Source organism: Ambystoma mexicanum, chromosome 10 (genome assembly GCF_040938575.1).
Source record: "Ambystoma mexicanum isolate Mex_15411 chromosome 10, UKY_AmexF1_1, whole genome shotgun sequence".
NCBI lineage: Eukaryota > Metazoa > Chordata > Amphibia > Caudata > Ambystomatidae > Ambystoma > Ambystoma mexicanum.
Genome location: NC_090932.1, coordinates 680071725 through 680096507, shown reverse-complemented (window position 1 = coordinate 680096507; position 24783 = coordinate 680071725). Strand labels below are relative to the sequence as shown.

Sequence of the window (24783 nt, the reverse complement as noted above, 5' to 3'; positions counted from 1 at the left end):
CTGTACCTCGCTTGTTCTCACCCCTTGTGTGTGGGTCGCGGGACCTTTATGTTCCTCCCTGGAACACAATGGGAGAATACATTGTTTCTGTTCTTCACGTAAGAAAGGCTACAAATACAGTTCAGAAACCAAACCATGCCCTTTTAAAGGGTCCTGTATCTTGCTGCACTGTTCAATTCCCATAGAGCCAACATATACAATGTTGGTCCTTTTGGAAATAGGAGCTTCTTTGACTATGTTTTGTTATTGCAACGGGGATCACAGTCCATACATTCCTGCTCCACTGCTCCGTTTTCCCTTTCGTTCCTTCATTTTTTCTATTCTCATGTATTCCTCTTCCCATCTAACCTCAACACCAAGTCACCAATTTGCACCCCATTACCGTGCTTCCTTTTCATTTGATTCCCACCTTGTCATTCCCTTTTCCCCACTTGCTATTATATCTTCCACAGTCCTATGATTGCCAAACAATTAACAATTAACTCAGGTTGGAATTATTTCTATCAAAAAAGCAAGTTGTCATGGAACCTTCACCAAACGTTTAGAACACAGAAAGGCTTCTAAGACTTCTGTCCCATGTTGCACTGTTGAACCTTAGAAAGAGCAAAATCCACTGTGAGAAAGACTAGGCGATAAACACAGTCTCACCTTTTGTTCAGACTAATTAAAGCCCTTCGAAGTGCCAGTATTGGTTCCTTGGCTCTGTAGGAGTTCTGGGTCATTTCTAACCTGGCCTGCCAGTTGAGGGCATCTTTACTGTTATCGGCCATTGGCTGCTGAAGTAATGGCCGGATACTGTGCTCCAACTCACACAGCATATGCAACCTTAAAAGAAAAACGGAATTCAGAAAACATATTCGAAGATGAAAACAGACTAGAAAGTGAACAAAATGTAGCTTTAAATGGATTAAGTTGGGGGGGCATATTTTGATCCTGGTATCTACATTCCAAAACACAAGATATACCCAAAAAGCATTTGTCTAGGAGTAAGCATTAACAGAGCTGAATTTTATACTGCACCTGCACTAGATACTCATAGTGTGTGAGGGTACCACACTCACATCTGCCTCAGCTATCTAAACATAACTGGATGAGATGCAACTATATAGATAGGTAGGATAGGTAGGAAGATAGAATGAATGAGTTCACAAGAAATCATTCAGTGAGGACGAAACATTTGAATCCAAACGGATGCAATGAGCTAAAGTCATAGGAATTAGGCAATCAAGATCTTGGGGTCAGTTGCAAAGGCTGATAATGGCCCACTGTAGGATGAGCAAACTTAAAGCAATGGGAGCCCTAGCAGGAGACCCTTTTCTATATTGGCGCTGGCCACACAGCAAATGGGAGGAGCAGATGAGGAGAGAGAAGATGGATGGCAGCTTAGGTTAAGTTTTCCAATTTTATATTAAAACATTGTGAATTTGGGCGTGAAAGGGAGATGAATAGGAGGAGATCACTGAGCTTTCTGATTGGCAGTCAGCTGCACTGGGTGCTAATATTCAGTAAAGTAATACCCCACATGGATAACCGCACTGTATAATACACAATCTATTATTGCCTCAACATTTGAGCTACTGGCTGCCTCAAGAAGTATAAACCTTTAAGTGACTGAATTTTACAAAAAATGCCTTTTGGGAAAAATGCTAAATGCTTTTAATAAACTCCCAGACATTGCCGATCAAAGCTCCTGATCTCCAAAAACATGAATTCACTGTGAGTGATCAAGTGCCCTCTCACTGAGCCTCGGCAATCGGAACAAGGGATTGCCAGGATGCCATAATGCATGTGCCTGACCCCAAGAACAGAGGGAAGACTGTTTGGGCCCTCAGGCTATGGGGGCAGGGACACTGGCCGAATCAAATTATCAAGAAAAATTAAATAATTGAGCCTACCTGATAAAGCAGGACATGCACATAGGGAGGAGATTGAACCACTTAGCATTCACCCAACACATGACCCTGGCTACTGGTTAAATAGACCCAGCAATCCTAATAAAAAGTAGCACAAACCATTGACTGGTTGAGAGTTAGGACTACGTTCCAGAGAGATGTTTTTGTAGCAGAGGGAGGAGAAGGGGAAGTGGAGGGAGACTGGGGGGTGTGGGGTGAGCAGGAGGTGTCAAAACTAAATTTACCACATTGTAAGGGATTTAAGGAGCAGGAGGGAATACAGCAAGGAGCCTCATGACCCAGTAGCCAGCAGGAGCCTGTAGATACTAAATATAGGGAACAAGGTAGTAGGCTTATGGGGGCTCTAGCCTGGGTAAAGGTGGCAACAGTCAGCACAGCTAATAAGAGGCTTGCAACCTTGGGAACCTGAGTAGAGCCTGTGATGGGCTCAGGCAGGGGAGGTTGTCAGGATAGAATTACTAAAGCCTCAGTCTTGGCAATAGAAAAGCAGCTCACAACTGAGATTGTCTGCTAACACCAGGCAAAGAAATGTCCTTGGAGTCTAAAATTCCCTTAGGCTGAGCACTTTCAAGGATGGTTTTGTCAGTGTGGACAACCAGGAAAAATGTGGATTACATTTTTTTTAAATGTATTTGATAGCTTATATCGCTAACCTAGCGTTTTAAAATAGGGGGTGCCATCATTGGGACAAGGAATTAGACTAAGCACTAAGGACAGCTGGCCCTTTCAGGCATGTCTCCCTTCACTTAATGGTATATACCCATCCATCCTGGCTTATTTACCTTAGAATCTCCTTTCTTTGCTGTATGACACACCAAGTCGATTATAACTGTGCTTCAGAAATGAATCCAATGACAATAGATATTTTAGTAAACACATACTCGAAAGATAAATATGTCAGGATGCACATTACTTCCTGGCACCCTATTTTGTTGAGATTTGTAAGGGGAAGGCTAGGAAGGTTCTCAAACCAAGGGGACCAAACGGACAGGGACTTCACTTTTAATCAAAAGGGGGTTGCAAACAAAGTGCTTGATTTTCCAAACAGTTTCCCAAAACTCCAACAAATTCTAACATCCATTGCAAGTGTAATCCAAAAGTTCAAAGTGATTCGAGTGTCCAACACATATATGCCCACCAACTCTTTGTTCCCTGGGGAGGGTGTCTCTTCCCATCCAGGGATCTCTGGAGCATTATGTGGTCCTCTGACTCTCTTGACAGGATAAAGTGTTTCCCAGGCCATGCAACCCCAGGTCTCGCAAAGAGAGTTGCTTCTGAAGGTCACCTGGATGCTACCTTTTATTGTGGAATGCTGAAAGTTGTCCGCGAGGCTGGGTACCAGCTCAGCGCTTAAGGTGTGATGGGGTGTGCCCTAGTGGGGACAGCATGTTCTTATTCTCCTCCACCTACTTATTTGACTGGTGTTAATTCTCAAGTCTTCCTCTGTTCTCCGTACTCCTATTCTGTCCTCTCGCTTGCCTTGAGCAGTGGCCACACCTAATACTACGCCTAGTAATGATAATGATGTGTTATTTATATAGCGCCTTAATCCTTCCTGGATGGGTCTGGCTCTGGCTCTATCCACCCTTCTAGCATATAACTCGTACCTTCTCTCTCCTGATGGTATCCTATCTCCTTAACACACCTCTCTTCCCATGAAATCCTCTAGTCGAACACCTCTCTGTCACCTTTCCTCTGTGGCTCGCTTTAATTCCTCTTCCCCAATACGTCTTCCAATGCCTCAAGACCTCTCTCTGCTTCAAGACCCCTCTCCGCCAATTTCTATACTCTGTGTTTGTCTTGTTTGAGTAGATCTTCCATCCGGAAGCTCTTCAATATTTGCATATTTACCTCCTAGATCCCAGTAATTTGTGCTGGAACAAAAGGCTGCCATGCATTAAAAAGTAGGAGGGCACAGGAGTGACTCAAAAGTGTAAAATAAAGATGCTATTGCCACCAGCCTTTCTGAGATTCACTGTTCATGGGAAAATGCACAAAAAGTCAAATTAAAGGGAACACTGGTTCCCCCTTACCGTACTATCCATAAGTAGGCAGTGGTGCTGCACCACTGGCTTAAATGGAAGGCTGGGTCTTCCGGTACTGATTGCCATAAGGACTCACTGGTGCACTAAGAACTAAGGTTAGAACGGACCAACCTCCCAAAAATCAGGTCAAGGCCACAAAACAGACAGCAGATATGCCGGGGGACATATTGAAAGAGTTGGCAAACATGCAAAAAGAAAACACTTTCCTAACATGTACCTACCGAACAATGTATTCATATCCCCGCTGGTAGGAACCTCTTTCAAAGCTTGCTGCTGAGAGAGGCACGATCTGCTCAGCTCGCACCACTTTCAAGGTCTCATAAAACACCTCAGTATCTTTCTTCTTCGCAGACAACAGCAACTGCCCAAGTCGAACACTCCACGTCGTGGACTTTTTATCTGGTTAAACAAAAATATTAAATTAAGTATTTTATGTTTAAAGCCAAAAAACACAAGAGCAGGACAAGAAATATATTCGCCACACCATCACTTAAAGTACACATTGCGCGAAACAAACATTATGTGATTAAATCGGAGACCACAATGGCAAAATTATCTTTTTGAAGTTGAAATCAGAATACAAACCATAATTTATTAGTAATATATCTACTTTTTAAGGCACTTCTTTAAAATGCGATATAGTATATTGTTAGGAAAGATTTCCTTTTTGCACCATTCCCTCCATAGATTCCTATGGGACCCCCCCACACCCCTCTCCGCCCCCAGTCTTCTTGCTTATTTTTTATCCCTGTCCTGATTCTCTGAGGTTAGCAAAGCTGTCTGCTTTACTTCCCTTGCCCTTTTTGCTCATTCATATGGGGAAACTGATTAATCCCCAAGACTGTCAGTACTTTGTCTCTCCTTTGGAATTCTTGTATTTCTACAATTGCACGCATCACCTTACAGTAAAGTACAGTTAGGCTACTTTTTATCCTTATAACCTTTTACCTAATGGCTTTTTGGTTACTTTGAAGGTGTGCCCAAGACAAGCTGATGGCATCCGTCTTATTTATACTGTTTTTGTAATATTTTGCTCATGAATTTTTGCATTTACTGCAAATGGCTACTAAAGGTAGCTTGCACACTAAAATGGCCGTGCAACGAGATTGTGGTGTGTTCTTTGACTATGTTATCCTTTGGTCTTCTTCCCGTCTTCTAAGGTCAGGAAATGTCATATATGGCAAGTCCTTTTCTGGTGAAAGCTGCTGCTTTGTGGGCAAGTGGACTTTGTGTGCGTGAGCGAAAGCAGGCCATATTTCTAAACTCATGCTTGACACTTTTGCAAATGTGAATGCACGTTACAGCAAATATTTTGGTGACACAAACTATTTTTTCTTAAATTGTAATATCTTGTATTTTGCTCTACTGTGGCTGTATTTAAAAATTATTTTAAGCCATGTAGAACCATTATTGACAGTGATATGTGCTTTTGTCTTTTCCTAAACATTGTTAGTGTTACCATTAGGATAATGCATGTCTATTTTAACTGTGCTCTTTTAAAGCTTTATTTGTAAGATGGTCAGATCATGAAGAACAATACAAATTGGTAAATTAATTACACAATGTTATGTTATTTTGCATTTATATAGCGCCTTATATACCATTGGTATGGTCTGAAGGCGCTGGTAGGTTGAACGCCCTTGGGAACCGAAGTTCAGATCAATAGAGAGAGTAGACAGAGTCAAAGGTGCGTGTGAGCACCGGGTATGTGTGCAGCTGGTCCGGTATTCGTGTAATAGCTGCTTCTTAGCGGTAGGTTGTGGTGGTTGAGAGATCAGGAGTATGTGTTCGTTCTGGCAGGATTTATCCAGACCGAATGTGGCTGCGTTAGGCCTGGCTGGGGGGTGGGCAACCAGCAGTGTTTACTTAGAATGATGTGGAGTGTGCGGCAGATGTTGGTATGAGAACAGTTATACTGAATGGTGTCATAGTATCTCTGTGTTCTAGTTGAGTGGTGGTGTAAAGGAGAGAGTAAGCATGGTGGTGTTTTTATGATGGGTTATATGCTCTTTCAAACATTCTCTGCATTCAAACCATACTATATATGTCACGCAATTCTATGCGCTCCAGTCAGTTCCATGCACTCCTATTCACACCATGCACCCCAGTCTGCTCCGTGCACTCCAGTCCGCCCCACGCATGCACTCCTGTCCACCCCACGCACGCACTCCTGTCCACCCCACGCACGCACTCCTGTCCGCACGCACTCCTGTCCGCCACACAGACTCAAATTCACTCTATTTACTCTGATCCGTTTCGTGTATTCCAAGTTGTTTTATGCATTCCATCCACATATTTCACCCGTACCATTCCGTGTATTCTAGGTTGTTTTATGCACTCCGTCTGCATATTTTGCCCATAACATCTTCATACTTCATCCTTTCCATCCACCTAATTCACACGTTTCATCCACCTACGGCACCCGTTCTATCCACATATCTCAGCCGTTCCATCAACGTCCGTCACCCGTTCGATCCATATATGTGATCAATTCCATTCACATAAATCATTTGTTTTATCCATATAGACTCCATCTACATACTTCATTCGTTTTGTCAGTTCTATGCATTCTGTACTACGAATTCATCCGCTCTACGCACTCATCAGTACAGCATGCATTCTGCGCTCATCCGCTCTACGTACCACGTCCGCTCCAGGCACTCGTTCGCTCCAGGCAATGATGGTACATTTATAAATACATGGATCTAGAATACATTAGTTGCACTGCGTGGGTTTCAAAAGGTATTCAGGGGTATGGTTTCAAGTTTGGTGAGAAAGGATCTAAATAGTGACCGGATGTCTTTTGGTCGGCTACTGGGAGCAACATTTTGGACAAAACCTTCTTCGCATTCATTGGTGCAGTTTTAGCCTTCTAGCATTTAAGTATATTTCTTTTTTGCCACCGCACAGGCCACATTGATTAGTCTGCGCGTCTTAACAAGGGCCTTTCCAATGTCGCCAAGAAGGTATTTGATGGGGGCAAGGGGAATGGGGATGTGAAGGATGTCCTCTGCAGACTCGGCCACTTTCCTCCAGAATTCAAGTATCTGAGGGCATCCCCAGTACATATGTAACAAATCTGTTGTTCGGCCGGACATTTAGGGCAGCCAGGAGATACCTCGGGGGAGAATTTCGCCACTTTTTGGGGAGTGAGGTGCAAGTGGTTCAAGATCTTGAATTGGATCAATCTTAATTTGGCGGTGATTGACACTGTTTTGGTAAGTTGACAGTATTTGGGCCATTGTGTTTAATCAATGGACAAACCCATGTTCCACTCCCATATCCCCTTCATAGCATTGCGAGAGGGAGTGTGGGTTTCTATTGTTTTGTATAATTTGGAGGTTCCACATTTAATCCCATCAGATAGCATGACATCAGTTAGAAATGGGTGTGTCTCATGTTCGCCCGGAAATGAGGGCCATCGTCGACAAAATGCTGCCCGCATTTTGTGGTATTGAAGGGACCTAAATGGTCCATGTCCCAGTTTAGCCATAAAGTCGGACAGGGACACAAATTTCCCATCGGGAAACATGTTGCCTAGTTTTAGTTGGGCCTGGGGGTCTCAGGCATTCCTGATGGCTGGGTCATATGTTGGGGCTATCCCATTTCAGGTATAGAATAATTGAAGTGAGCCTGACTCTGCGGATAGTAGGTTAATGAAGCCTTTTAAGAACCAGCTCATTTTATCTCCATCTCTCTCTCTCCGACAGTGGAGATCGAACACGCTGCGTAGCACACTTTGTGCCGGTGTTGACCACTGTTGATTCAGAGATATAGACGTCATCCTTCTGAGATCGCCGGCCATTCAGAATACATTAAGCTGTACAAGGTAGTTGGCATTGCACCCATTAATTATATAGTATAATGATAGCATAATGATATAGCGGCTCATTTGCTTTTATACATTTCTGTAGACGATACAGCAGATGTGACTCAGACGTTCGAACATCGGGATAACCTATCCTTGTGCTTTTGGCACGTTGAATAGCACAGAGCATCAGTACTGCATGGCCAAACAGAGACATTCAACCTTTTGGTGAGTGTCAACCTCTCTGTTAATCTTTTGAGTTACCATCTATTGCCATTATGTATATATAGAATATGAGTTACTTACTCAGCATGCGATATTGCATTCTCCTATAGATGTCACACCAGATGTGAACTAGATGTCCTGGGACCTGTCCGATGAACTCTAGCACGGTCAGCATCCTGCATAGTACAGATTAACAGCACATGTCTACACGTAGACATTTAAGCATTTGGTGACTCTCTTTATGCTCCGATTTATCACTCTTTGCCAAGATATACTCAGATATCGAACCTATCCCAGTGTATTAGTCTTTGGTGTCTTATCTGCATAGTACATATTAACACATGCTTTATTGAATCAAACATGCGCACAATCAGATGGAAAAATCAAGGAATGTGTTGACACAGAAAACATAGATACTCACCTGGCAATACTTGTACTTTATGTTATGCATTGTTTTGAATTGATTCTGCACTTTACTGCATCAATCGTACTAGTTGAATTTTAACAGGCATATGTATGTTTTTCTTTCTCTGTGCAAGATATCAACAACCTAATAGGCCTGGGAAGAAGAGGAATGCCCTCGAAACGAGTCGGCCATAGAATTCGATCAGTTGGATGCGCTTTCATTTATGTTTTTATGATTAAATGCTGTTATTTTAAGAAATCCGACTTGTAATGGTGTTTTGGTATGGAAACATTGTTTTGGAACTTATAAAGGAGAATCAAATTGAACATTTGTAGAAGGAATACTAATCGCCAGAAGGGTGACTTTTGATAGTGTGCAGGGGACGGGAGGGTTTCCAATCTTGGATCCTCTTCTGTTTTTCTCGCTATCCCAGGGAAACGCCCTAAGGGGAAGTGTTGCTGTAGGGCATACTGACATTAATCCGCTTAAATACTCTGGACCATACATTTACTGTAGTCTTAACCAGGCCGAAAGAATTGGTATACGAGTAGTGCTCAGCGAATACAACCGAGCCAAGATTAGTGGTGGATGCAGCTTACCTCTCTACCCCGAGATGAGCAAAGTCATCAGAGGCATAGAACCAGTACCTCATATTTTGGGCCTAAGCGGCCAAATAATACAGCTCAAAGTCGGGTGCCGAGAGGCCACCAGTATAGTATTGTTCTGTCATCATTGCTCAGCTCATTCTAGCCGTCCCTCCACTCGAAGTAAATGAGGAGACCATGGATTGCAATTTTGAGAAGAAAATCCTCCCGGCCCATATGGGGATGTTACTGAACAGGTATAATAGTTTGGGTAAGATAATCATTTTCAGTAATGATATCCCCCTGTACATTGATATTGGGAGGTTGTTCCAAATTTTAAGCTTGGCTTCCAGCTGATGCAAGTATAGTTCATGATTGTTTGCATATAAGGATCGGTGATCAATGGACACTGCTATGCCTATATAGCGGATAGATGTTAGGGACCAGCAGAAGCCTATCAAGTCATTGGGTCGTGTAGTGGCGGGCGTGAGAGGCAATAGTTCAGATTTGGTGTTGTTTTTTCTATATGCAGAGTATACAGAAAATTTGTGGGCGTCTCTCATGACTGGACCAGATTAATTTCGGGGTCGTGAATAAATAGTATACTGTCATCAGCGTATAATGAGATCAGCTGCGGGGGGCCATTAACACAACCCCTCTATGTAAGTGTCTGGAATGAATCAATGCGGCTAGAAGTTCAATTGTGAGGGCAAATAATAGGGGGGAAAGAGGGTCCCCCTGTCGCATACCTCTGCCTAGGGGGAATTTATTCGAAAGGGTGTAGTTAGTTCGGACCACAGCACCGGGTTGGTGTAGAGAAGTCAGATTTAGCTCATGAATTATGGGCCAAAGCTTTTGAGAATGGCCAACATATATACAGTAGTGTCAAATGCTTTCTCGACATATAATGATGCTGCAACGACTTTGGTCTTGGAATCTAATTGGGCTATGATGGCGAAAAGTCTACATAAGTTCAGGGAGGTCGATCTGGTGGGTATAAAACTGATTGATCAGGGTGTTCAAGGCGAAAGTGAATTCCTCTACATTGGGGTGTAGTTCCAGCCATATGTCTACCGGGGGCAAGTATCCCATTGATTGGGTAATAGCCTGAGCCGATCTGGTCAGTGTACATGGGTTCCTGGAGGTTCTGTCATGCATTGAGTCCAGAATGGTGTTGAAGTCCCCACCCCAAAGTACCCAGGTATTGTCTTTGGGGGATATCAAGTTTATGATGTTAAGATAAAACTCTGGGTCGTCTATGTTTGGGCTATACGTGTTGACAAGTACAGTGGGCTGTCCATTTAATTCACCCCAGACAATGACATATCTGCCTAATGGAACCACCCGATAGCCCAAAGTATAATGGATGAGAACCCCTCTAGATTGTGAGGAGTAATTGGTTGCAAATTTCTGGGGGGCCCAGTTGCGTGCGAAGGAGTCGACCACTCTGCTCAACGCATGGGTCTCTTGCAGCAACAGAATTTGTATTCTGTGTCTTTAGGTATATAATTGTATTTTCCTGGACTTGATGGGATTATTCAGACCACGAATATTCCATTTAAGCATCCTAATGGAGTGACTACCGCTACCCATCATTTAGTAAAAGGGAATCTTTTTCTCAGATGACCGTGCGTTAGCTGACCAACAAATGTTCCCCATGTGTGACTGTCGATATTTGTGTTTTAAACCCTTTTAACATCCCAACACCCACCCCCACCCTTGCTGTACTTCAAATATGACAGTGTTGTCCCATAACAAACAAAAAAACAACGTTAAACAGTGGGAGACGTCCTGCGAACATCAGCAAGAACTTCAGAACACTATCTGGTGCTCAGGAAACCACTGGGAGATAGTCCCGTGGCATAACTTGCGTTATAATGGGGATAAGCGAGCAGTGCCATAGTGTTTCATCCTGGAAACGGTATGGAACTGGGAATAGCGTTTGGCAGTCCGTAGTTCACGTGGTCAGGTGATGGAATGCCATGTGGGATAAGTTAATTAGTATCGGGAGGCATCGGGATGGTTCGTTCAATGTAGGAAGAAGCGTCTTCTGGAGTTTCGAAAAAAAGTGGGTTCTACCAGCATGCTATATCCAGAGTTTAGCGTGGAAGATTATGGCATATGGTATCTTCCTGTCTCGTAGGGGGTGCTTTACTCAGCCGAAGTTACAACGGGCCATCTGGACTCAGTTGAAAAATCTGGGTATATATGTATCCTGGTCGAGTCTAATTGTAGGGAGCCCTTTTCTCTTGACAGTCGAAGTATCAGGTCACGGTCTCTGTAATTGAGGAGGCGGGCAATGATTGTGTGCGGGGGGCTCCAGGTTTGGGGGTTGGAGCCAGAGGGCGGTGTGGCCTTTCCACAAGGAATTGTGCAGAGGATTGTGCTTCCGGGAACAAGGACCCTATCATTTCCTCAGCAAGAGACTCCATGGGGACATTCAGTGGTTTCTCCGATACGCCCACTATCCTGAGGTTATCGTGGCGCGACCACGGTTCTAGGTCATCGCAATTCACTCGCAGTTTTCAGCTCTTTTTTAATTTGTTCAATGTCCTTTCTGTGTGTGGTGACAGTGTCTTCTAGGTCCCCAAGCCGGTTTTCAGCCTGCGTGATGCGTCCGCTCTCCTTCTTGAGTTTTGTTTTCAATGAATTTACTGTTGAGCCAATGTCAACTAGCTTAGGGTTCACTGCCGCAAAGCCCGCCTGCATTGCGGCCATATATAGCTCCATGGCCGAATTAGTGGAGGAGCAGGCGTCAGAGGGTAGGTCCTGTGACCAGCTAGGGTCAGTGCCAGGGCGGGATGTGTCTGCAAACGCATCCATGGGGACCTTCTTGCTCCCCTTGGCTCCTCCTCCAGCCATCACCAACAGAAAATTCCCAGGCAGTATGTGCTTAGTTTATAGTTGGAGGAGCAGTGTTATTGGGGCTCTGGTGGCGGCTGGGGCCAGTATGCACTCCTAGTGTGATGGCAAACACGGGCTCAGGATTTGTTAGTGATGGTGTCAGGCAAGTGTGCTGGAGTTATTGTTTGTGAAGAGCGCTGCCTCTGTGGATGACTAGTGCTCAGGCATGCATGAGGGAAAGACCCACCTGTAATTTGCTTCCGCTGTGCTTGGGTGCTTCCGGATTGTGAATTGTCAGCAATTAGTGGGCTCCACAGGTCTTGGGGTGGGTTGTTGTGTGTACTGGGGCCGTTGTCAGGCCAGCCCTCTGGCGGAGTCGGGGTATTGCTGGCAACAGGTAGCCGGTGAAAATCGAGTGGCATGTAGGCGTGCAGAGCTCCTCCTTACGACCCCCGCATTCAGCTGTGAAATGTCTATTACTTAATTCCGGGACCCGAATCAGCAACAGGGCCAGTGCCGGTTGATGCTGTGTATTTATTTATTTATTGGTCACTTATTAGGTGCTTATACAATTAGCAAAACTGTTTTAAAGCGCCCACAGGGCAAACAGGGCAGGGATAGGGGAAGGGAGACAATGGGCCTCATTACGACTTTGGCGGTAGCCATGCCGCTATTGGCGGCATGGCTGCCGCCAAAATCGGGTCCGGGTTCCCTGAATGGGGAATTACTGGGTCCTTCCAAGTTTGGAGGGCCCAGTAATTCCTCCCTCCAGGAACCCAGGCACGGACCTTCCCCATTCCCATTTGAGCCCCTATAGGGCTCAATTGGAATGGGACGAGGGAGCAAACAACGGGCTGGTTACGAGCGGCCCGTTGTTTGCTCCCTCTTCCCCTCGCGGGACCCAGTAAGGACGCCTGGTTTGACCAGGCGTTCCTTACCGGGTCCCGCGAGGGGAGCTTGCAATGAGGTGGAACGGGTTTAACGGGTCCGCCTCCTTTAGCGGAGCCCGTTAACCCGTTCCACCTCAGTCGTAATGAGGCCCAATGAATTACAGCAAGGATAAATAATTGCATTAATAGTACATACAAATAACGAAGACTAACCTACTATCCCTTGCGAGTTTTCAGAACGTGCAAGTGCAGATGGGGGGTGGGGTGAGAGATAAGGTGCTTAGATGCTCATGGAGAAGTGCTCAGGGGAAGTGCTAGGAGGAGAAGAACGTAAGTGCAACCACCCATGGGTCGGGTAAACCCAAGTAAGTGTAGCAGAAGACAGCGGCTGGGATGAGGGATGTGTGGGGTCATGGCCCTGAGGACACATAAGGGCCCTGCACATCAGTCACGCTGCTGTAAGATTAGCAGGGAAGAGAGGAGGAGAAGGAAGAGGTAAAGAGAAAGGACTTGAGGCCTTTTCTGAACTTAAGGAGGTCTTGTTCAAGACGCAGAGGGAGAGGGAGGCTGTTCCACAGGAGGGAGCCAGCCGAGGAAAGCGATCGCCCACCAGCTCTCCATTTAGCAAAGCGCTTAACACGCAGGGAGTTGGTGCCAGAGGAACGGAGGAGTCTAGGAGGAGAGTATTTGGTCAGGAAGCGTTGAAGATAGAGTTGTCCCCAGCCCCAGATAGCCTTGTGTATGATACAGAGGGATTTGAATTTAATCTGTGCTGAGACTAGGAGTCAGTGAAGGCTTTGTAGGGCAAGAGAGATGCAGTCCCTGGGTCTGAAGCCAAGGATAAGTCTTGCTGCACTATTCTGGGTTAGCTGGAGGGGTCGCGGGGTGGAGGAAGGAAGATTAAGGAGGATGCTATTGCAGTAGTCTAGCCTGGAGAGAACAAGAGCACGGGTAACATTGAGTCTCTGGGGGAAGGTGAGGAAAGGTAGAGTCCCTTTGAGGAGGAAGAGCTGAAAGTGGGACTTCTTGACAATGTCCTGAATATGAGGGATGAAGGAAAGGGAGGAGTCCAAGATGACTCCAAGATTCCTAGCTACAGTGGAGGGGGGATGGGGGAGCATGGAGGAAGGCCAGAGTGCAGAGAAGAAGTATGGTGCAGGGGACCCAATAGGGAGAATCTCTGTTTTGCTGGCATTGAGGCAAAGGTCATTGGCAGTGCAGCAGGCCTGGATGGCAGAGAGGCAGTCAGGGATGAAGGAGGGTGCAAGGGCGTCACTGGGAAGTTTGGAGAAAAGTTGTGTATCGTCAGCGTAGCACTGGAAGTTGGGGGAGAAGGAGGAAACGAGTTGTGCTAGCAGAGAAAGGTATATGTTAAAGAGCCAATGCGAAAGAATGAAGCCCTGAGGGACACCTGAGGTAGCAGAGGAAGAAGGGGCGGAGAAAGGGCCCGAATGGTTTTGGAGGAACGGTCAGTAAGGAAGGAGGTAAGCCAGTCCAGTGCCCGCTCCAAGATGCCAATGACACCCATGGAGCCTTTTTATGAGGATGTAATGATTCATTGTGTCAAATACAGAAGAGAGATCAAGAAGGATGAGGACAGCAGGGGAATTGGAGTTAAGCGATGCAAGCAAATCTTCAGAGGTGCTCAGAAGAGCAGTTTCCGTGCCTCTGGATGCTCGGATTCCAAACTGGTGGTCATGTAGACCACCAACAAGTTTGGTATGAGAGTTGAGTTGGGGAAGGGCCAGCTTCTCAAGAAGTTTTCCCCAGGAAGGGGTGATGGAAACGGGGCGTTAGTTGGCTGGGCAGGAAAGGTCTGCAGATTTTTTTTAAAGCGGGGGGCGCACAAGCGAGTGCTTGAGGGAAGATGGAAAAGAACCAGTAGCAAATGAGTGGTTGCAGAGATCAGCTAGAGCAGGGGATAGAGAGGCAATATTTTCCTTGATGGTTCTGGAGGAGCAAGGGGCAACTTGTTTGGATGGGACCTTCATGGAGTTGACAACTCTGGTGACTTCTTCGGGGGAGACAGGAGTGAAGGAGGGGAAGAAGGAAGAAGGAGTGTGAATGGAAGGGGTGGCAGAGGGGAGAGGGTTGGGTTGGGAGAGTGCGTGACAAGGCTGTTCAGTATGTCCTGGTTTTTGGAAGTCTAGTGAGAGGCGAGTGCATTGCACAGGGCCTGGGAAGAAGTTGGGGCAGAAGATGCTGCCGATGGGGTGGCAAGTTCCCTGCAGATTTGGAAGAGTTCAGCTGTGTTGTTGGACCCATTGGACACTTGTGCCTGAATGTGGGCTCTTTTTTTGGCACGGATGGACAGTCTGTAGTGTCTCTGGATCAGGGGGCAAGCCAGTTTGTCAGAGGACGAGCCTGAAGTGTGCCACTTCTGTTCAGCAGACCTGCAATTACGTTTTTGGTCTGCAAGATCGGAGTTGTACCAGATGTTACGCTTGGAGGGAGGTTTCAGGCGGATCCTCACGACTGGGGCAAGGATGTCAAGGATGTTGGTGATGGACAGATACAGAGTGCTGAGGGCAGAGTCAGCGACACGTCTGTGTTGGGTGGGCAAGGGGGAATGAAGGGGGAAGACAAGGCGACAGCTGACACTCTTTATCGGACGGATGTTCGTGAACAAGGTTGGCAGAGCTTTATGAGGACTTATCACAGGGTTATAGGGACCCAAGTGAGAGGTGAGGAGAGAGTGGTCAGTCCAGGAGAGAAGGGTGACCAGGGGAGAAGAGAGAGTGAGGTTGGAGTGGATGATGGCATCTAGAGTGTGTCCAGCAGAATGGGTACGGCCAGAGGGATGACTGAAGAGGGATAGGGAGGGCAGAGGTCAGTGAAGATGGTGGTTGATTTGCAAGGGGAGTCTAGGTGGAAGTTGAAGTCACCTAGTAGTAGCAGATTGGAGGTGGTAGAGAGTAGGGAGGCACAGTAGTCCGCCCACTCAGATAGGAAAAGAGAAGAAGTGCCAGGGAGCCGATAGATGCTAGCAATGGTCAAGGTGGAGGAAGGAGAGAGGACCAATTTGCACACTAGCTCTCAAAGGACGAATAGTGGTGAGTGGGTAGGGTGATAGAAGGAATCCACATTGGGAAGATTAAGGCAACTCCGCCACCAGCACGATGGGGTCAAGGTTTAGAGGTGATCTTATAGCCATCTGGGAGGAGTGAGTCAAAGGAAGTAACTGAGCTGGCATTGAACCAAGTTTCCGTGAGTGCAAGTATGTCCAGGTCAGTTTCTTCAAGGAGAAGGCAGATGTCAGCAGAATGTTTGATGGCTGAGCGTGAGTTGAGGGTTCCCAAATGGAGACGATTGCTGCCTTTGAAGGTTTTTTGAGGCGGTGTGTGGGGACGTGGGGCATCCGTCTGGAGAGGTGGAGGAGAGGGTGTAGAAGTGGGTGTGGCAGGGGAAGGAAGGAAGTTGATGAGAGAAGGCAGGAGCCAGTCAAATAGGAGGAGGTTGGCCCGAGGGCCTTGAACCAGGACTGTGCCCATGATGTAAACATTGATACAGCAGCAAGAAGAGAAGAAGCCCACAAGGAGGACTTCTCACTTGGTAGCGCCATTAATGGAAGTCGAAGAATAAGGTGGGAGAGTGGCAATGAGGTGAGAGGTCCATAGGTTGGGAGATGGGATGGAAAAGAGGATGTCAGTGAAGATTTCTCTTGAGGATGCACTGACCTGGGTGTCTGCAATTGGGTGGCCTGGGTTAGCAGCAAGGATGTCTTTTTTATGCTTTTTACGTTCAGATTTAGTGAGAGAGAGGGAGGATAGGTGATGGCATAGCAGTTGGAGAAGATAGGGGAGATGGAGAGTGCCATCTCGGAACGAGGGAGGCAGAGATAGGTAGAGAGAAAGTGGGAGGTGAGGTCGGTGGGCGTGAGTATCCTGCAAAGCACAGTTCTGAACCTAATACACTTGGCACAGAAGGCCAAATGGGTATTAGATGTAAGATCAAACAAGTAGGATGGAGGCACAGCTAACAGCGATTTTCATACAGACGAGCGGTTTCAATGCAGGAAGGAGGCACAGCTAAAAACGGTTTTCACACAAACAGAAACAGTCTTGGAGGAATGGCACAGGGAGTGCAGCACAGCAATACAGTAGTTGGTGCCAATGAGAATGAGTCACAGTGAGTTAAGGCAGAAAACCGAGTCACCGAAGAGTATGGGGGGGGGGGGGGATCAGCAAGGTGGATGACTTGAGAGGCAGAGGAAATGAGTTCAGGGGAGCCGAGGCAGCCAGTAAGTAGCAGTACTCACGCGATGGCATGGGTAGGTAAAACACAGTCAAGAGGAGCGTTGAGTGAAAACATATCATTAAGGATCATTTTCACTGATGACTTTGGAAAGTGGAGCCCGGAGCACGGCCAGGCAGCGAGTCATGGATGTTTGATCGGGTGCGCCAATCTCCTCCTCTCAGCCATCTGCACTTTCGTATTAAATACCCCTGTAACTTCTAGCTCCGGCACCCGAGTCCCTGGTGGGGCCGGTGCCAGCTAGGATGATGTGCTGGGTTGTGCAATGGATGATTGGGTAAGTATTTTTTTATATCACGCTTCATGCCGGAGTCCAGCTCCTAAACGTGGAACTGGGTTTCAGACCTGTGCTGCTCAGCCGTTTCTTTCTTCAAGTGCGTTGCCCCTGAGCTATCCTCCCGGGCCCGGTATATGTCAGAACAAATTAAAGGATCTGTCTAACTTAATTTTTTAGAGTTAACTTACAGTTGTGGCTGATTGATGGGCTTGTATTTTATTTATATTATAAAGATCGAGATGGGGGTGGATATTCGTCCACACAGCTAAAGGCCTCCAATAAATAATACATTTGAGAAATAATTACCAGTGCAATTCACTATAAGGAGAAATAGTCACCAAGAAGAAATACAGTGTAACACATTTTCACTTTAACAGCAGAGAAGGGCAGGACTTTTAAAAACTACAAGCCACCAAAGTTGACATCCTGATGGTGGCAGGAAAACAACTTCTGGTGCTCTTCTATGCTGATGTTGCTGTGATGTTTGCCAAACCCCTATTTCCTTACAACATAAGGTTCATACTTTTGCTGACTACACGAGAACCAGAAAGTTGAAGGTCAACACACAGATGTCTGTAATAATATGTTTTTGTGCCAAATAGAAGGAAATAACAGATAGTTCACTAGAGGGAGAAAAGCTTTCGGAAACCTTGGATTAGGTAGGTCTGAGATATTCTTCCTTGGGTGCATGGGTCCACACAAACGAAAAAGGAACAGTAAGGCAAATGGCACTACCTACCCTCTGTATGGTATAAAGGAAAAAACCTACCTTAGCTCTCGGAGTACATAAGGTAAAGACATGTAATGCTAGTATTCTATACAATAAAAGCCACAGAAATAGTAAAGACTGAAATTCACGTTTTGGAGGGGCTATTGACGGTACTCTTCACAACCACCCAATACGTAGTACATGTGTAACTGGGGATACATGCTATCTCTCAGGTTCTTCTACACTTTGCACCTCTTTTGATATATCTAGCTGGTCCAATCCAGCAATATCAACAAGACTACAGGGAAGTGTTTCTGGCAATCCATTTGTTTTGTTGTTGTAAATGTTTATTTGAATAATAAAATATTCATAAAACACATACATATAATACATCACAAATAAAACAATTCATTGGTGGATATAAAATACATTGGTCTTCAATACATTTTAAAACAATCACTAATAAGAATTGCAATTAAATAAGCATATTACATTGTTTTAAAATGAAGCAAGTTGCCTTCTTAAAAACCCCCTTCTATAAAACATTGCAGCATTCAGATACAGCAACAGGGCCCAGGCCGTCAATTTCGTTTCCGCACTTAATAAAAAAAGACAATGCTGGCCTGTATTGACGCAAATATGTGCGTCTCAGGTCATGCAGTATGGTCCGTCCTCGAATGACCCCATACCCTGGGCAAAACAAAATGAAGTGTCTCAGATTTTCAAACGGGGCACCACTCACAGGGCAACTTGGATCGTCCGGGTAACCTGCCCAATTTGCCATATTGCCTCTCAGTCGTAAGCAGTCAAAACAAGCACTTGTAATGAGCCAGCTTTGATGATTTTCCCTGGCCCAAACAAGGTACGGCTGTAGAGTGGGTGCTCCACTTATGTGCTGGTGGTAACCATCTGCCTGTGACACTCGAGTTACATTTGAGCATATAGCCACTATTTCCCTGGTTACCGCTTCCTTAAATAATCGTGCTTCCTGGGTTTGCAACATTCTGGTAGCGGGTGGCAAAGCCAAGACGTTCGCCTTACACATTAGCTCTTTTACTGATTTTAACCAAGGTATGCCACCGATCCCTACTCAGGGTTGCCTTTATTATAAAGTGGCACAAAGTGCCATTAGTGTTGCCCCAGATTCTTAGCCATAACTTACTGGCAGCTGCCCAATCGTCCTCCAAAAAAGTAATCCCCAATTCTCTATGCACCGAGGCGCAAGAAGAAGAACCAGTGAGTCCCATGAGCTTTTTGAAGTACAGATTTTCCTTGGCCTGCATATCACAGGGCTTACAGTACCCCCATAGAGCTGCTCCATGTAGTGAGGCTGCCGTAACTTGCAAGGTGTATACCTTGAGGTCTGATTCAAGTGTTGGCCTTTGCATTAAGTTGAAAAACGGGAGAGACTCTGCAAGTATTGGCACATTTTCAAGGACAGTTCTTTTTACATGTGCAGTGCTTGTTAAAGTCTCAGAGAATCTGACCCCCCCAAACTCTGCCACCCTTGGGATCACATCCCCCTTGCAGACTATAGGGCGCATCTTAATAGACTTTCTGCCTCCACTACAGCTCATGACCGCTGATATTACAGCATTGATTTTAAGACCTAGCCTGGTCATGAAGGAGGCGTAAGCCTCCACCAGAGCCTGTAAGGCCCTAGGAGTTCTGGCCATAAGCACTGTGTCATCGGTGGAAGTCAGAACCGGGAATGGCCTGCCGCCCACTCGCAGTAAGTCCACAGCAGTATTCAACAAAGTCTGCAACAGCCAATTAATTTACAGAGTAAAAAGTACGGGTGCCAATACACATCCCTGACGTACACGCAATATGATGTCAAACCACTCGGTACAGCTCCACCCGGACCAAACCGAACATTAGCTTCGAGTACAAAAAAGAAGGTGGGTGAGGGGCGCACTCCCGGTCCTGGTCAATTAAACCCGTTGCACAAAATAAGTAGCTGGGTCACATCCCAAAATGGACAAATATTCACAGGATTAGATCCCTTCTGCTGCAAATCAGGTACTCAGTATTAACAGGGTTAGATCCTTCGGCTGCAGTTCTGTGGTCTGTAGTTCTCCTCCTAGCGTTTTCTTATCTCAAATAATCATCAGGGAGGCTGTTAAGCAGGTGTGTCTAATTAGACTCAAAGGATTCTGGTAGCTGTAGTGAAAAACTTTTTTTCTGTTCAGGTGACCAGCAACCAACACCCCTCCAAAGCACAGGTCCTTCCCAATTTTGGGGTAGGGGAGAGAACCATCTATATGATTCTCCAAAGTGGGGCACAGTCACCCCGTGGCGCTGCCTTTGGAGCCCGCGACTCCCATAGCATTCAGATAAGAAAGCATTCCTTTCTGAACCCGGCCGCCCTTCTGTGAGGTGGGACAAATGGGTCAAAATGTTTGAAAACTATATTGTGGCCATTGGAGGTGACAGATACAGTTTTGCAAGGAAAAAAGCCCTACTGATTCACAACTTAGGGCCTGAAGGACGCATTGTGTTTGATGGTCTCACACATGGTGTTGAGGAGGGTGCCGGTGATGCCGATGAGTATCTCATAACAATAAAGAAAATTGAAGAACATTTTGAACCAAAAAAGAATGTAACCTTCGAGAGGCACAAGTTGTTTCAGCGCGCCCAAGACAGCGCCGAATCAGTGGAATCCTACATAGCATCATTGAGGACTTTGAGCCACACATGTGATTTTGGAAACCTTGCTGACTCTCTCATTAGAGATCAGCTAGTGCGATGCATAAACAGTCTCAGAGTGCAGGAAAAGCTACTTGCCAAAGATGTCTCATTGAGCAAGCCATGGAATTAAGACGCAGCATCGAACAGACCTCCCAATATATGAGAGTCATGAAAATAGATAAACAATCTACTATAAGCCTTGCACAAAGTGTGTGTGCGCTGTGATGCATAAAAGGAGAACAACCACAAGGAAGGAGTGGTGGAATTAAACGTGTTCCAGGTGTGGCAACCCCAGACACTCAGGGAATTTTCCCACATGCCCGGCAAGGTTTGCGGACTGTTACAAATGCAAGCAAGAAGGTCATTTTGCGAACATGTGCAGAGAATCCTCCATCAATGCTGTAGAGCAAAGGGACCCTGAAAACCAGGCCCCCAATCAAACTTTGAACAGAATGCCAGAGGGACCACCTGTTCAAGAAAAGAACGCGAGGCAAAGATTTCACATCTACGCTGTGTCTGGTGATTTCAATGGGCCAATTGATCATTTATTGATCGATGGGTGTCATCTCAAAATGAAAGTGGATTCGGCCTCCCATTGGACCGTAATATCCGAGGATACTCAGGAATGATCTTGGTAAAGATCCAGACATCGTGGTTCCTGCTGGAGTTCAGCCTTGTGGCTATGGAGAATCCGCCATTACTTTAATTGGTGAATTCCACGGAAGAGTGTCGTACAAGGGAAGAGAATGCTCTGCAAAGATATTAGTTGCCAAGAAGGGAGCGTCGCTCTTGGGTTGGGACGAACAGAGAATTGGGTGTCCGTATTCAGGCCAGTGCTGCAGAACCAGTAACAATTGCAGAAGTTGAGGACAAATGGTCAAAGGAGTTTCCTGAGGTCTTTACTTCAAAACTGGGAAAACTGAACAATTTTGAACACAATATAAGACTGAAAGTGAATTCTCAACCAGTTGTACACAAAGTGAGACCTGTGCCCCTGAAATTGCGTCAGCAACTTCATGAAGAACTTGAGAATTTGACCCAGAAAGGGGTAATTGAGCGTATCGAGGGCACCGAATGGCTCTCTCCTGTAGTGCTTGTCACAAAAAGCAACGGGAGTTTGAGACTCTGTGTTGATCTCAGGGACCTCAACAAGAACATTTTCATCGAGACACCCGCTACCTGTGATTTCAGAAACTCTTCCTACCCTAGGAGAACCTAGTTGGTTCTCGGTAATTGATCTGTCCGCAGCTTATCATCAGGTGCATCTGTCAGACAGCTGTCAACATGTAACGGCCTTCGTTACACCTGAAGGCACTTTCAAATACTTGCAAATGCCTTTCGGATTGGCATCGGCTGCCTCAGTGTTTCAGAGGGTCATGGAAGAAGTGCTCAGGGGTCTCAATAATGTTACTGTATTTCAAGATGATATACTAATTTATGCTGATTCTGAAAGTGAACATGATTGTGTGCTGAGGAATGTGTTGCAAAGACTGAAAATGTCTGGTTTTACAGTACAGAGGAAGAAATGTCGTATTGCTCTCAGAGAGGTGGAGTACTTAGGACACAAGGTGTCTGGTCAAGGTGTGTCACCTAAAACCAATTTAGTGGAGAATATATGCGGAGTTCCTGCTCCCACTGACAAAGATCAGCTTAGATCTTTCATGGGGATGGCAGAGTTCTACCACAAATTCGTAGAAATGTTTTCCACCATTTCCTCTCTTTTAAGAAATCTGTTGAAAAAGGGAGTAGGTTTCAGATGGTCCGCTGATTGTCAAGCGGCATTCACTGCCATAAAAGAGGGTATATCGAAAGCCCCTTCATTGGGCGGCTTTGTGCGTGGTAGGGAGACAATTCTCTTGGTGGATGCCAGTCTGTCAGGGTTAGGAGCTTCACTTTGCCAAGTAGACTCAGGGAAGGAAACACACATAATTGCATTCACTTCCAGACCCTTGAGAGGAGCTGAATGTAATTACTCAGTAATAGAAAGGGAAGCTTTAGCTGTCTACTGGGCCATTCTACATTTCAAATGTGTTCTTTGGGGACAGGAGTTCCTAATAAAATCAGATCACAAACAAACAAACTATTGAGTAGTTGCAATTGGGCTAAGGGTTCCCCAAGGATCGCTAGATGGATGGTTGGACAGCAAGGTTATAATTTTAAGATGAGCTACATACCCGGCAAAGATAATGTAGTTGCAGATTGCTTATCCAGACTTCCTACGGAACATGCTGAAAATGTGTCAGGAATGGTCAATGAAGAAGACATGACTATTTCGGATATGTCAGCTTGTGCAGTGGGAAAGGAGGAATGGCTTGAGGCTGACACAGAGGACACCATACTTACTAGAGTCAAAGAGTGGACAAAGAGTGGATAGCATAGCAGAGATGCATTAGACAGGAGTTTTGATAGCTTCCATGAAGTTAAGTTGGAATTAAGTTTGTCTGAGGATGGAGTTAAGTTGAGGAGGGATTCCAAAATAGTTCCTCCTTCAAGCATAAGATCAGTTTAGTTGACCTGGCTCATCAGGATCATTTAGGGATAAATGGTACAAAAAGGCTTTTGAGACAGTCATACTGGTGGCTAGGGATGGATAGTGTGGTAGAAAAAAAGTTCGGTGTTGCAAAGAATGTGAAAGCGCACACAAAGGAAAAATTGTCAGGGAAGTTCCCCTCAGTCCTGTTCGAGTCCCTAGTGAGCCCTGGAAGAAACGTGCATTTGACATAATTGGCCCTGTCCAAGGTTTGGGTGACGGGTTCAAATTTATGGTGGTGTTAGTAGACTATAACACCAAATGGTTAGAATGGAAAGCTCTGAGGGAGGCCATTACCAATGAATTAGTTACATTTTTCGAGGAAGTCTTTTATTATAGGGAAGGTTTTTCCACAGAAATCATCACTGATAACAGCGTACAATTCTGTTCACAAAAGATGAAGGAATCTTAGTGCGATTTGGGATCAAACACTTAAGAACTGCACTGTAGCATCCAAGGGCAAATGGGTTAGTCGAAAGAGCTAATAAGTTTATTAAAGGTGGCATCCATTTGGTGCGTGGTTCTGGTTTAGAGTGGTCAGAGTTGCGAAAGGAACTGGTCTGGAGCTATCGCACCACACCACATCCCATTACCAAAGTCTCACCGTTTGTGTCTTTGAAAGGGCGGCAACCAGACACCAGATTATGCCCAGGGTGGTTAGATGGGGCAGGATGTGTAGAAGTAGACAGACAGAAAATAATGAATTTAATAGCTGATGCCCAGAATTAATACAGACAAAGATTTAACACCACGTTCAGAGTTAAAGATGTGAAGTATGCTGAAGGTGATTTAGTATTGATAAGAAACCAACGCTTTGGAGTGAAATGCACAGAAAGTAAGTTTCTGGGTCCAAAAAAACTCATAGCCATACGTGATAATGTTGTCATACTTGAGGGTGGTGAATGCTGGTCAAAATACAGATTGATCAAAAGCACAATCAACCCTGATGGTGAAACTTTTGTGGAAGACAATATGGATTGTGAAGTGAATGATGAACAGGGAGAGGGTGAATCGCAATTGCAATCAGACAAGAGAAACTCAGAAAACTCAGACTTCAGTATTGATGGACAAAACAAAAGAGTAAAGCAAATACCAGATCGTTTCAAAGACTTTTATCTTGAGTAGTTATAGTAATGTTTTACTTTTCATATGTAAGGAGGGAGGTGTGTTATGTTCGTAGTTTATTCCAAGTGAGTGCAGTTCTGTTTCACTCGCAGTTCCATATGATGTAAGTGCATTTTTTATACGTATGTAGTATGCGTTCCATTTAGAATGGTTATCTTTTGAATAAGGAAGTGGTGTTTAGCATCTGTAACCTACAGGTGCGTCTGCTGCCTGCTGTTGCTCTTTTAATTAAATCTCATCAAATCCTTATTCTGGTGTCATGCCTCATTTAACAGCTCCGCTCCTCCAACACTTCTTAAGCAAGCTGGCTCCTCCTTTCCAACTGTTAACCCTTTCAGTGCTGCTATACAGAGACCCAGGAAAAGTGTACCAAGGACGCCCAAGGACTCAGCTGGACTTTTCCCTGTAAAATAAATGCTAGCGACTTTAGGATATGCCCTCGTCTTTGAAGGAAGTTAAAACAGAGTTAGATGATAAAGAAA

The 24783-nt window shown here is 45.4% G+C and overlaps 1 protein-coding gene across 3 annotated transcripts in view; it reads right to left on the bottom strand.

Moving 5' to 3' along the window:
• Positions 1-24783, bottom strand: part of ATR (ATR serine/threonine kinase) — a 1676349-nt gene that overhangs the window by 525738 nt on the left and 1125828 nt on the right. For all 3 annotated transcript variants that reach the window (XM_069618270.1, XM_069618272.1, XM_069618271.1), the window contains 2 exons: positions 4180-4357; positions 649-825 (listed from right to left, as the gene is read on the bottom strand). In XM_069618270.1, coding sequence (XP_069474371.1) covers positions 649-825; positions 4180-4357 — 355 coding nt within the window. The remainder of the gene's footprint in view (positions 1-648; positions 826-4179; positions 4358-24783) is intronic.